The sequence below is a fragment of the Jaculus jaculus genome, chromosome 7 (genome assembly GCF_020740685.1).
Source record: "Jaculus jaculus isolate mJacJac1 chromosome 7, mJacJac1.mat.Y.cur, whole genome shotgun sequence".
Taxonomy (NCBI): domain Eukaryota; kingdom Metazoa; phylum Chordata; class Mammalia; order Rodentia; family Dipodidae; genus Jaculus; species Jaculus jaculus.
The window spans coordinates 150,306,680-150,319,761 of NC_059108.1; the positions used below are offsets into that span (position 1 = coordinate 150,306,680).

Below are 13,082 nucleotides of genomic sequence, written 5' to 3' on the forward strand. Positions count from 1 at the left end.
AGAAATGTATAGGAAACCCACAAGTGTATAACTAATGTCCCAGCCAAGCAAAAGCAGGACATACTTGTTCTGGGAATTTCCAAACTTCCCAAAGGGGTCTCCAGCCATCCCACCATCTCCAGTGAAGATGTACAGGTACCCATCATTCCCGAAGAGCAGCTGGCCTCCATTGTGGTTGGAGGCTGGTTCTTCAATTTCCAGTATTATCCTACAAAGAAAGAAGATTCTCCAATTTAAAAATCAGCCTTCAGGCGCTGGGGAGATGGCTTAGTGGTTAAGGCGCTTGCCTGCAGAGCCTAAGGACCTATGTTCCACTCCTCAGATCTCATATAAGGCAGATGCACAAAATGTGAAGTAAGCACAGGTTGCACATGCCCACTAGGTGGCGCAGCATCTGGTGTTTGATTTTAGTGGCTGAGGCCCTGGTGTGCCTATTTTCTCTCTCTCTCTCTTTCTTTCTTAAAAAAAAAAAAATCAGCCTTCCATACATACATGACCCCAAAGCAAGCAGGGATTGTGTCAAGAAGAACTTGGAGACTCAGAGAACTTGAGAGATTTATTGTAGGTCCACAGACTGTTGGCATCATATTGCTGGGACTGGGAATGTGGTCTGGCGTTTTTCTACTGCTTTCCAGCACCAGCAGCTGTCCTGTGATGGTGGTGGGAACTTGTTGACTTCACCACCGTACACTGACTCCTCACATGCCAGCGTGTGAAGCTAAGCACATTCTAAGCACACCCTCGCTTGTTAACCGTGAACCTCTCAGGACAGTGGACTGGGTGCTGTGGGCGGCCCTCAGCGCCACACTCCAGGAACTCCCGACTGCAGCTTCCACTCTGCGCTGTCAACTGCTTCTGTTAGGCTTGCCATGGAGAGGGGGAGGCAGGGGGAAGAGGCTGCTGTTCCCTGCCTCGAGCTCTGCCTCCAGCAGAAGCAGCAGGTGTGCAGACAGCCAAAGAGGCTGCTGGGGACATTCTGACCAAGAGCAGAAGCTCGGCTGTTTGTGGCAGTCAGTACTTCGAGTCTCTGGCCCTCCCCTGCCCTCCTGCATGTTGCTTGGCCATCTCCCTATACTAATTCCCTCCAATAAAAACGAGCCTCAGGGGCTGGAGAGATGGCTTAGCGGTTAAGCGCTTGCCTGTGAAGCCTAAGGACCCCGGTTCGAGGCTCGGTTCGGTTCCCCAGGTCCCACGTTAGCCAGATGCACAAGGGGGAGCACGCGTCTGGAGTTCGTTTGCAGAGGCTGGAAGCCCTGGCGCGCCCATTCCCTCTCTCTCCCTCTATCTGTCTTTCTGTGTCTGTCGCTCTCAAATAAATAAATTTTAAAAAATAAAAAAAAATAAAAAACGAGCCTCAGAGTTGTCTGGGCTTAACAGGATAGGTATCTCAAAACAGGTGAGAAAAACCAAGACACAGAAAGGTCAAGTTACTCAATTCAGGACCCGGGTCCTTCAGAGCCAAGGCTGGGAGCTTTTCCATGGTGAGGCCAATATGCCTGACACGGTGGGCCCTACAGAGTCTCAAGTTCTCAACTCTCCTCCCAGACTTAACATGATCCAGCTTCTACTGGGTGGCCCCGGCTCTAGGGTTCTGATGCTCCAGTTTTCCCTTTGTCCCTCCAGCCTTAGGCTGGAGGCAGTTTGTCCAGTGGTGCCTCCCTGCCTAGGCTGTTCTTCCATCACTTATGATCCCCGAGGGCCTCTTCCTCAGTATCCAGTCTTGCCAGGAGTCCCTAGGGCAGGGTAATTTTTCCAAGGGACCCAGGCTAACATGATACCCCGTGATCAAGCCAGGCCAACTCCACTCTGAAAACAGTTGAGGCAGAAATACACGAGAGAACAAGTGTGGAGACAGTGAGGGACCATGAGCAGAAGCTGGGTGTGGTAAAACACGCCGGTAGTCTTAGCATTTGAGAGGTACAGGCAGGAGATCAGAGTTCAGCGTTAATCTTGACTACGTATTGAGTTTGAGGCCAGCCTGGGTTACTTGCGATCTTTTTTTTTTTAAGTCTGAGGCAGGAAAGCCAGCTGCCAGGAGACAGAGGGTGTCAGGAAGGGAAAAGGTGACAGTGGGGTCAGGAATGGCGTTAATGGTGTATCTCTGGTTGTCAACCTGACAGGGTTTAGACAGATCTCCGACTGTGTCTATTTGGGATTTTCTAGACTCGATGAGTTAAAGTGGGAGGCCCCAATCCATGGTCTGGGTTCCTGGATTGTATAAAAAGGAGAGAACTAGATGAGCAAGCAGCATCCATCACTCCGGGCATCTTCCTGGCTGATGTGATGTGTGATGCTGTGACTGGCTTCCTGCTCCTGCCATGCTTTCCTCCACCATGGACTTCCTCCCAAAACTGTACACTGAGGGCTGGAGAGATGGCTTAGCGGTTAAGGCACTCACCTGTGAAGCCTAAGGACCCAGGTTCAATTCCCCAGCACTCACGTAAGCCAGATGCACAAGGTGGTGCATATGGCTGGAGTTCGTTTGCAGTGACCAGAGGCCGTGGTGCACCCACCCAGGCTCTCTATCTGCCTCTCTCTCTTTCTATTTCGCTAATAAATAAAATATTTTTTTTAAAAAAACTGTAAACCGAAAATAAATCCTTTCCTTTCATAAGATACTTGTTGCCAGGTATTTTGTTCCAGTGACCAGAAAGTAACTGATACAAATGGTGACTTTGGACTACAGCCAAAGACCCAGCAGTGGGGTGTGTTCTGGGGATAGAACAGGGCGCCAGCTCCGGTACCTCCTAGCTGTGTGACCTAACAGGTCACTTCTCTCTGAGCTCCCACCTCCTCATGTTTTAGATGCGAATGAGTGTGTTGGCACACGCCTTTAATCCGAGCACTTGGGAGGCAGAGGTAGGAGGACTGCCATGAGTTCGAGGCCATCCTGAGATTACAGAGTGAATTCCAGGTCAGCCTGTGCTATAGTGAGACCCTACCTCAAATAAATAAATAAATAAATAAATAAATAAATAAATAAATAAATAAATAAATAAATAAATAAGAGTCAAATGACATGAACCTAGGGCCAGAAGCACTAGGAAGAAGTGTCTGGCCCTTAGATCCAGATACAGGGGTAAGGACATGACCCCACACGATGTCTCTTTTGCAGACCTGTGCCTCCCCAGGCCCTGGAGCATGCAGTTCAGCCCCAACTGGGCACAGTAAACCTTCCCAGTTTTTTCCAATTGACTGGCTCACAGAGCCACTCCGGTGCCTGTCTGCTCAGACCTCCCTCGGCCTCCCAAGTGGCTGCCCAGCCCTCCCCTGGCTGGGGCTCCATGGAAGCACCTCTCTGAGCTATGGTCCACCGTGTTCGCGTCATCTTCAGAGACCCTGAATTCACTGATGCGGATCCACTCGTGGAAACCAACCCCCACTGAATAGTAGACGTAGACCTTGGGAGGGTGTGGGAAGCGGGGGTGGAAGGCCAGGCACAGGAAGCCACGCTCATCCCCCTCCCAGGGTGATGTGAGCACTGCCTGGCTCACATTCAGGAAAGGCTTCTGGAGGCGCGAGCCATCGGGCAGGTAGGCCCATACCAGCCCCACCTGCTCAGCCACAAAGAAGCGGTGGGTGCCATCGCCTGCGTGCACCATAGCCACGGGGTTGCGCAGCCCGTTGGCCACCTCCTCCAGACACAGCTGCAGGCAGCCTTTGGCATCAGACACCACATGGCCCAGGTTCAAGTTCAGGTTCTCGTTAACCAGCAGTCTTGGGAAGCAGTAGTCAATATCGTCTAGCGACAGGTAGCGGCAGAATTTGGCGCGGTTTCCCTCGAGGGCCCAGAGCTCTTGGTCAGCGGAGAGGTGGCGAAAGAGACCCCGGCACGTCTGCCACATGTCTAAGCAGTAGTCTTCACAAAGGCCAGGCACTGTCCGCAGGGGGGTGGCCGGGTCCTCAGCATCATAGAGGTGGGCTGCGTAGGGTGAGCATTCCTGCAAAGACGAGAGGACTCAGAGATGCCGGGTGGGGGTCACGGGTGGTCATCCTGCCTCTGATCCATCAAGTAGGGGCATTTTTTTCTATCACCATCATTACCCTCAATTTGACAGCAGCCCTTGGCCCATTATCACCTCTCCTCACTCTCATCTCCTGAGCTTGTTCTTGTCACAACCACAGCCATTACCAGTACTACCGGCACACGGGTGGTTGTATAAGCCAGGCACCGCTGTGTTTGGGAGGAGTCCGCGGTTACTTGTGAACCTTCCGTTCTCACGCCATGCCTCTACCTATACCTGCATGACTCCTGGCTTTTATATGTGTCCCTGGAGGCTCTGCGTGGATTCACTGACCCCCTAGGTCATCCACAGAGGACGCTGTATCGCATTCGTGTGTACAGATGGAGTCCAGGGGACAACCTTGGGTGTCATTTCCCAGGTGCTGTCCATCTTCTTTTCTTCATCATAATCATTAATAATAATTATTATTGTTAATTATTAGTATTGTGTGTGTGTGTACTCAAGCCACAGAGCAGTGTAGAGATCAAAAGACAGCTCCAAAGTGTCTGTACTCCACCTTCTTCAAGTCAGGGTCTCTTAGCACTGCAAATGAACTGTCCTTGAGCTTCAGATTTTCCCGACTGTCTCCCACTATCATAGGCACATTGGGGTCACAGACACATGTGCCACTTTGCATCTGGCTTTACATGGGTGCTGGGGAATTGAACCCAGACCAGAGGCTTTGCAAGCAAGCACCTTAAACTGCTAAGCCACCTCCCCAACTCTGGTGTCCACCTTTTCCATTTTTCGAGGTAGGGTCTCGCTCTAGTCCAGGCCGACGTGGAATTCACTATGTAGTCTCAGGGTGGCCTTGAACTCACGGCGATCCTTCTACCTCTGCCTTCTAAGTGCTAGGATTGAAGGCGTGCGCCACCACGCCTGGCTGTCCACCTTTTTCGAATCAGGGACTTTCTTGGCTTGGAGCTCACCAGTAGGCTAGACTGGCTGGCCAGTAAGACCCAGGGCTCCTCCTGTTTCTGCCTCCCCAGTGCTGGGACTACAAGCGTGTACCACCATGCCTTGCTGCTTTTGTGTGGGTTCTGGGGGTGCAACTCAGGTCCTCGTGTTTGTGCAGGACGTACTTTCCTGGGTTGAGCTATCTCTACAGCCCGGGGCTCTGTTCTTATTCCCACTAGACAGGGGAGGAAGGAAGCCACTAGCCAAGGTGACGTGCAACAGGGTGCTTGGGGGCAGGGTGTAAGTGTGCCGCTTCTGCTCCTAGCTACCCACATCCCACCCCCCACTATATGAATCCCTCCCTGTCCCCACCTTGCCACAGCAGAGCTCTTAGCAGGCCAGGGCTCCTTCTGTGGAACCCTGACCTGCATGCTGTCTTTACTGGGCGAGGACTGTGGGACACAGCTCCAGGACACAGGAAGCCCTGAAGGCCTGACACTGTCGTCTCCTGTGGGCAGGGGTGGGGGTGGCAGGATTGGTTTCGGCAGGAGACCTTAGCAGGCAGGGAAAGACCAGCAGCCTCCTGGTTTTGTTCCCAAGCTCTGGGCCAGAAGCCACTTAGGACTGTTACATGATCGTGATTCTGATAACTCCACAGCCTGTCCTTTTGTTCCCTTGCCTGCTGTAGGTTGAATCCCACCCGACAGCCCGAGGGCCTGATCAGTCACTGCCCCTAGCCCACGATCATATCTCACATGCTCCACAGCGCTGACGACAAGCCAGATGGCCAGGCCTAGGAGCTCTGGGCAGGGCCAGCTCGCCCATAGTCCCCCGGGGCCTGAGTGGGGACCAGAGGCCAATTCTGCGAAGGCAGACACTTGCCCAGTGGTCAGCAGTAGCTGCAAGTGGGCCAGAGAGGGATGTGTCATTTCCTCTGTGCAGAGCAATTGTCACTGTGACCGTCTTACAGATGAGGAAGTTACATTAGCAGAGGCGATGTGCCAAAACGTAGCCAGACAGGGGTCACTCCTAGGCCTCATGACACTCAGCCTGGTGTCTTTTTCAGCAACCAGTGTCTGCTGAACACAGTGTGTGGGCCAGGCACTATTCTTGGCTCCAGAAACACGGATGGGGCGGCGGGGGGGTGGGGGGGGAGACCTCAACATCCATGCCACTGCCAGGCCCAGCCTCTTACGGGTGGCCTGTGTACTCTGCCTTCCACACACTGCCAAGAGGATGTTCAGAACCACAGCAGTCCTTAATTCACAAATGACAAGAGAGGACAGTGATTGCTGCTGTTGGGGGGGGAGGGGCAGCCACCGAGCCTCAGTGTCCAGAGCAGGGCACCTGCCGCCTGACTGTCCCAAGGAGGCCACCGAACAGCCAGTTACACTCATGACGCATGGCCCCACGCCCCAAAGGCTTCTTATACCCCCCCACAGCGCCCGCAGGAAGACGGAGTCTTGTACACAACGTTCCCTCTGTGGCTTGTTGTCTCCTCCTCCACTTCTACATCTGGCAAACTCCTCTTCTTGAAGCGAGGCCCAGGCCACCAGTCCCCTCCCTCCCCCTTTCTCCCAGAGCCAGCTCCTGCTGCATGGGTGCTCACGAAACTCCACCCATGGCTCACACACAGCTTCTCCACGTGGGAACCCTGTCACTTTTAGGAGCAGCTGTCCGACGGAGGTGGCCTGGTAGGGCTGCCTGGCTAGGGCTTGACTGTCTTTTTGCCTGACTGTCCATCCCACAAACTTGTGGGACCCTTGAAGGCAGGCGTGTCAAGCCTCAGCTCAGAGTCTGGCTTCAAGGCAGGAAGAAGTATCCGGAGGTGGCGAGGAGGAAGGACTTGAAGGCACCGCTCGCCTTCGCCGTGGGATGTCTGGCGGGTTTTAAACCCCCTGTGCTTACCCCCACATCTGTGAGCGTCCTCGCGCAGCTGGACGCTTGTTTAGTAAATGCTGAGGTGATGGGAAGCAGCTCCAGGGCCCCTGCAGTCCAGCCTACACCGGACTTCTTTTCGCTCTGCCGCTGTGGTACCCTCAGAGGGTTCTAGTAAGTGGCATGTCTGTCTCCTGGACTGGGTGGGGCGACGTTTGAGGCCGGCCCGTGACTTGTCAGCTGCTTCTGAGCCTCCGCAGGAGCTCAGGGAGGACCCCTTCCCAGGCTCCGCAAGCCCCGTCGCAGGTCTCCATCAGGCACCCCGCTCGGACGGTCTTCTCTCAGGGACCCGGGCCTCTCTGGAGGAGGGCAAAGCCTCAGAAAAGAGCTTCCTGCCTCTCTGCAAGATGGGTATGAGGCCCGATGGAGCCACAGAGTGAAAACTGTAGGTAAGGCACCATGGGGCCTCCCCGTGTGGAGGTCACTCTCCGCATCACAGTCTGCATCAGGCCTGGCCTTGGCGGCAATGAGCAAGGTGCTCCTGCCAGTACTTTTCCGAGGTCCCTCAGGGAGACCTGCCCCAGCCTGGGCCCTCTGCCTGCTGCGAGCTCACTCCAGACATGAGGTCACCCCCAGAGACGCCTCAGCTGGAGGTGCGAGCAGACACTCCATCCACCACAGGCTGCTCAGGCCAGGCTGTCCTGGGCAGGTTCCCAAGTTAAGAGAGGGACCTCCCTCCTCCTTGGGACCTGCTCCTCTCCTCTTGCCCTGCTGGGGGCACCACACAGTAACTGACAAGAATGTGGGAACCCTGCTTTGTGACCCGGGCCCAGTGAGGAGAACAGAGGGCCTGGTCTGGGGAGGGAGGTGAGTGGTCAGCCACACCACCCTGCTGTCTTGAGATGCACAACTTGAAGAACTCGGCAGAATCCACCAGAAGGTGAACAGGCCACCCTGTAGAGGACTGCGGCCTTCCCTGAACCCTCTCCTCATCTCCTAATGCCTCTTACTTCCTACCCAGCTGTGTTCCTCACAGGGGCACTGACTGTGGTTCAGGTCCCCCACGCACCCCTGGACTCCATGACCACTGGGCAAGTGTCTGCCTTCGCAGAATTGGCCTCTGGTCCCCACTCAGGCCCTCCCAGGACTGCGAGGAGAGGCGGTGAAAGCGCTAGAGGAAAACCTGCAAAGCCTTGCTGGTGTTCTAACCGTGGGTCATTTAAGCTGCGCAGCAAGGGGAGGGGAGCTAGAAATCTGTCCCTGCATGCCTCAAGGTCACACCGCCCCGAAGCGGCAGAGCCAGGAGCAAAGGGCGAAACGTGGGCCTCCGAGTCGGCCCTCCTGCCCTGCCCGATGCTCTGCCCCCTGCTGGCTGGGACTGGAACTGGGACTCCACCTCTCGGTACCCCTCGTTGCCCAGTTTAGGGCAGCAGTGCCAGGCCACCATTCCTGTGTCGAGCCAGGCTATGGCCCAGGGCGTTGTGCTCAGTCCCTCGCTCTCAGTCCCGCACGGAAAGGAAAAACGGTGGCACAGTCCTGTGACCTCCTAAGCATGCTCTCTGCCTTCAGACATGGGTTTGGCCACCAAAGGGCTGGCACTTAGGTGGCCTTGAGACCTGGCCTCTACCAGGTCAGGGGGCAGGACACTGAGGTGAGGACTTCAAACACTGGGGTCACTGCAGCCCCTGGCTCTGAGAAACGAGGTCTCAAAAGTGGTCAGAGCCCAGGAGGGAGCCCTCGCCTGCAGCAGCGGCCCCAGACCGCAGAAAAAGCCGCCCTCCTCACCTGGACCACGCCCTCTGCCCGGCCCGGCCCCGTTTCTCACCCTGGTACCCGGACAGCGGGTGCCCCCTCCGGGTGTCGAGGGAAAGGACAGCCCCGGCCTCTCGGGGTGTAGTGGCATCATCCCGGGAGGAGGACGCAGACCCCAAGAAGGCCCGAGACGCGCCTCCAACGAGCGGCACGCCCGGAGCCGGCCTGGGGGTGCGAGTCTGCCCGGCCGCCCCCGCCCGCCCCGCGCGCCCGCTCACCTGGCACAGCAGGTCCAGCGCGTAGCCGGCGCACGGCGCCCACACGGCGGCGCCCACGCGGGCCGCCAGGGCCCCGAAGCGGCGGGCGAGCGCCGCGTCCCGCTCGGCCGTGCAGCAGCCGAAGGCCGAGTACTGCTCGCAGAAGCGCAGCGGCTGCGGCGGCCGGAAGGGCGGCCTGAAGTCCAGGCACTGCGGGTGCGCGGCGGCCCGGAGAGCCCGCAGCGCCAGCAGCGCCAGCAGCGCCCCGGCCCCGGCCCCGGCCCCGGCCCGCCGCCCCGCCATGCCGCCGAGGACGAGGAGCAGGAGGAGGCGCAGGGCGCGCGCGAGCCGCCGGTGCGGCCTCGGGGGGAGCCGCCCGCCGCGCCCCGAGAGCCCGCCTCCCGCCTAACCGGGAAGGGGGCCGATGAGCTGGAGCGTGGGGACTTGCCCGCCAGGGGTCACCTCCGCCTGCGAGCACCCCGCAGGGCCGGAGGAGAAGGCGGGCTCCGCAGCTCCCCGGGGGCCCCAGAGCCTTTCCAAATTCAGTGGCAATGGTTTGGCCTCTGGGTTCGCGGTGCTGCCTCTGGGAATCAGCTTCCTCCTCCGGAGCCCTAGTGAACCACCTGGGAGGGGGGGAGCAGGAGGCCCAGGCGTTCCAGCCCCACTTCTCCCGGGGCCAGAGGACAGGATGGAGCTGGTGATCAGGAGTGTGAGAGTGGGGGCGTCGTGTAAAAGGCAGGCTGTGTTGGAGTTCAGGGTCTGACAAAAAGTGAAGCCTGGGAGTGGGAGGGAAGAGGTGGCCTCCGGCTTCCGTCCTCTCCTGGATCAAGGAACAAAGCCCTCCACAGCCCAGGACCCAGAAGGCCTCTCTCCTTCCATAGGAAGCCCTGATGGATGTGGCCCCGGGGTTAATTTCCAACTCAGACCATATGCAGTTGCTGCCCAGCTGCAGACCCTCCCCCCATATGCGCCAATACAAATATGCATGTATATACAGACATGCACCTGAACCCCACCATACCCAGCCCCCTGGCCCTGCCCAAGAGGACCCAGCCACCCTTTCTCCCAGACTTCTATAGGGTCCTTCGTGGCTGCAGCTCACATTCCTGTCCTCCGTTTCTCCAGGCTGCTCTGGGGAACCAGTTTGAGTCTTGGTGCCAGAGTTGCTTGGTGGGGCTGGGTGGCTTAGATTCAGCAGGGCTGGGGCTGGGGCCTAAACAGGAACAGCGATGAGTCAGGGTCTCCACATAAGACCAAACATCTCCGAGTATTTAAAACAGAGTGCATTTAATCCAGAACTGGTGACAGAGACTGAGAAGCCCAGGCCGAGAACACAGAGGCAACATGGAGTTCGGGCGCGCAGAGATGTGGACTCAGGGAGATGCGACCACCTGCTGGAGCCGGGCCCCAAGCCTAACAACAGGAGACCGCCGCGGAGACAGACAATGGGGAGGATACCTCGCTTCTTCCTTCTCTGGCTTCAACCAGCTTGTCATGGGTTGAAGGAGCAGGGGCGGCTGAGTGGGCCTGGGAAGCATAGCCTTGTGGGTGGGAGGCGTAGAGAGAGCCAGACACGTGAAGTGTCCTTAGGGAACCAAGGGCACACAGGACCACGACAACACATCAACATGGGATTTTGGACAGTTTTGCAGAGGTGGGAGTGGCAACCTGGCCCACAGTCCTGAAGTGGGGGGGAGGGGGGAGGGACAGCCCATCAGTGTCCAGGGTTATTCCCCACAAGAGTCCTTGGAGGAGAGTGGCAGGCAGGCACCCTTTCCTCTGAGGCACCTAGATGCAGCCATGGGACAGAAACGTGAGTTCCCACTTCCGTACCCATCCCACAGGAACTTTCTAGATGGTTCACGAGTTCTTTCAACAGCTGCTTATGGGTATCTGTGGGGCACAAGACTTGATGCCTGTCATCCCTACAGGTCTGTACGGTGTTCTGGCTGCCTAACCACAGAGGAAGCCTGCACCCAGGGTCGTGAGAGTTCTGGGGCCTCCACCATAGGCTCTTCATCCCCGGGGGCTCTCTATCCTCCTCTCAGCATGACACCTTTGTGTCCAAGTCCCAGTACACAGATAAAGGAACAGGAGCCAGGAGTTTGCCTAGCATAGCCCTGAAGATCAGTGACCTGTAAGGCCCATGAGAGAACAAAGGAGCTAAGCCAACTGCCACACGCAGGACCAGCAGGTGGAATGCCATGGTTGTGCCCAGCTGACCTGGGGTAGAATGGGCAGAACCATAAACTGGTAGTGAGGTTTAAGTAGCTTGGCTGGATGTGAACAAATGTGAGGGTAAGAAGCTAGAGGTGGGTCTGGGAGGATGGCTTGGTGGGTAAGGCACTTGCCTGCAAAGCCAAAGGACCCAGGTTTCATTCCCCAGGACTCATGTAAGCCAGATGCACAAGGGGGCGCATGTGTCTGGAATTTGTTTGCAATGGCTGGAGGCCCTGGCAAACCCATTCTTTCTCTCTCTCTCCCTCTGTCATATAAATAAAAATAAATATATATATTTTTAAAGCTAGGGCTTTAAAAAAAAAGTTAAGGTGTTTGCCTGCAAAGCCAAAGGGCCCAGGTTAGATTCACCAGGACCCACGTTAGCCAGGTAGCCAAGGGGGCGCACGTGTCTGAAGTTCATTTGCAGTGGCTGGAAGCCCTGGAACACCCATTCCCTCTCTCTCCCGCTTTCTCTGTCAAATAAATAAATAAATAAGTAAAAATAATTTTTTTTTAAAAAAAGCTAAAGGTGGCACAGTCTTGGGGGCACACTCCTGGAACCCAACCAGAGCCAAGAAAGCCTGCTTAGGCTGTGGCAGGTGGAAGGAAGAGGCGCTGTCAGATCTCTGAAACAGGCCTTCTCTCCAGGAGAAAAAAAAAAAAATGAAGTGCTTGCCTGGCAAGCATGAGGACCTGAGTTCAATCCCCAGCACCCAAACAGAAAAGCTGGGCGTGGTGGCACACACCTGTAACCCCCGCGCCAGGGAAACAGATGCAGGTAAATCCCTGGGGCTTGCTGAGCACCCCGTCGATCTGGTTGGTGAGCTCCAGGCCAACACGAGATGCTGCAGCTAAGGCGGTGGGTGGCATTCCTGAAGAGGACACCCACGGTGTTCTCTGGCCTGTACCAGCATGCACACCCACGAACACACCAACACAAACAGAGGTGTAGGACTGTCATCACCCCTGCCCCTCGCTATCCTGCCATTGATCCTCAGCACAGCTTCAGTGGTTAGCTGCGTGCTGTAGGACATCCTCTACCCAAGGGGGAACTCTCAGACACCTCAGGCAACAAGAAGACAACAGGGACACTTCAAGGACACATGGACAAAAATCGCTGCTTCTTCAGGCCTCCAACTCCTGTGGCTACAGCTGACATTTAGAAATCCAGCCCTTAGTGAGACCCATAGTTCCTCCTCCTGAGACCCAGGGCCTCTCTGGCCCTGTTGTCTGGGACATCGTGTCTGCTTTCCACAAAAACCACAAGGCGTGACGCAAGGCAAGGCTAGGTCGACGGAAGAGGTCAGTGATGATTCATGCATCATGGGGGAGAAGAGATGTGAACAGAGAAGGAAGCTTTAGGACATAGAAATCAAAAGGCCAGAGCAGTAGCTTAGGTTCTACCTCCAGAAGAAAAAATAATGAAAGAAAATTAGAATTAGAAATCAGGAAGCATTGCAATAGAAATAAAAATGCCACTGATGCACTCCCAAGGAGTTTGGACAGTGCTGAGGAGAAAGTCGGTGACTGGAAGATGAGGCAATAGGGACTTTCCACGCTGACACACACACAGGGAACACAGCTAGAAACAGACAAGAGCGCAGCGGGATGCCTGTACGAACGCTGAGGCATGTCAAGGGCTCCCATTCACATGAAATCGGGAAACCAGAAAGAGAAGAAAGTAAGAAAAAAGGAGAATTATCTGAAGTCAAAAGAGTCAGGAATTGGGCTGGAGAGATGGCTCAATGGTTCAGGCATTTGCCTGTACAACCTAACAACTTGGGTTCAATTCCCCAGCGCCCACCTAAAGCCACGTGCACAAAGTGGCACATGCATCTGGGGTTTGTTTGCATTGGCCGGAGTCCTGGTGCACCCATTCTCTCTGTCTCCTTCTCTGCCTCTCTCTCTCTTTCTCTGCTTGCAAATGAAAGTATTTTTTAATTAAAGAGTCAGAAGGGGCTGGAGAGATGGCTTAGCAGTTAAGGCATTTGCCTGCAAAGCCAAAGAAGCCTGGTTCAATTCTCCAGGACCCACGTAAGCCAGATGCACGGGGCAGGGGGAGTGCATGAATCTG

General features: G+C 55.9%; 1 protein-coding gene across 1 annotated transcript in view; it reads right to left on the reverse strand.

Moving 5' to 3' along the window:
- The window catches only part of Hhipl1 (HHIP like 1), a 34,004-nt gene extending 24,913 nt beyond the window's left edge, over positions 1–9,091 (reverse strand). The window contains exons 1-3 of the mRNA XM_045155060.1: positions 8,810–9,091; positions 3,295–3,941; positions 65–208 (exon numbers count right to left, since the gene is read on the reverse strand). Of these exons, the coding sequence (XP_045010995.1) occupies positions 65–208; positions 3,295–3,941; positions 8,810–9,091 (1,073 nt within the window). The remainder of the gene's footprint in view (positions 1–64; positions 209–3,294; positions 3,942–8,809) is intronic.
- Between the last annotated feature and the right edge of the window lie 3,991 nt (positions 9,092–13,082).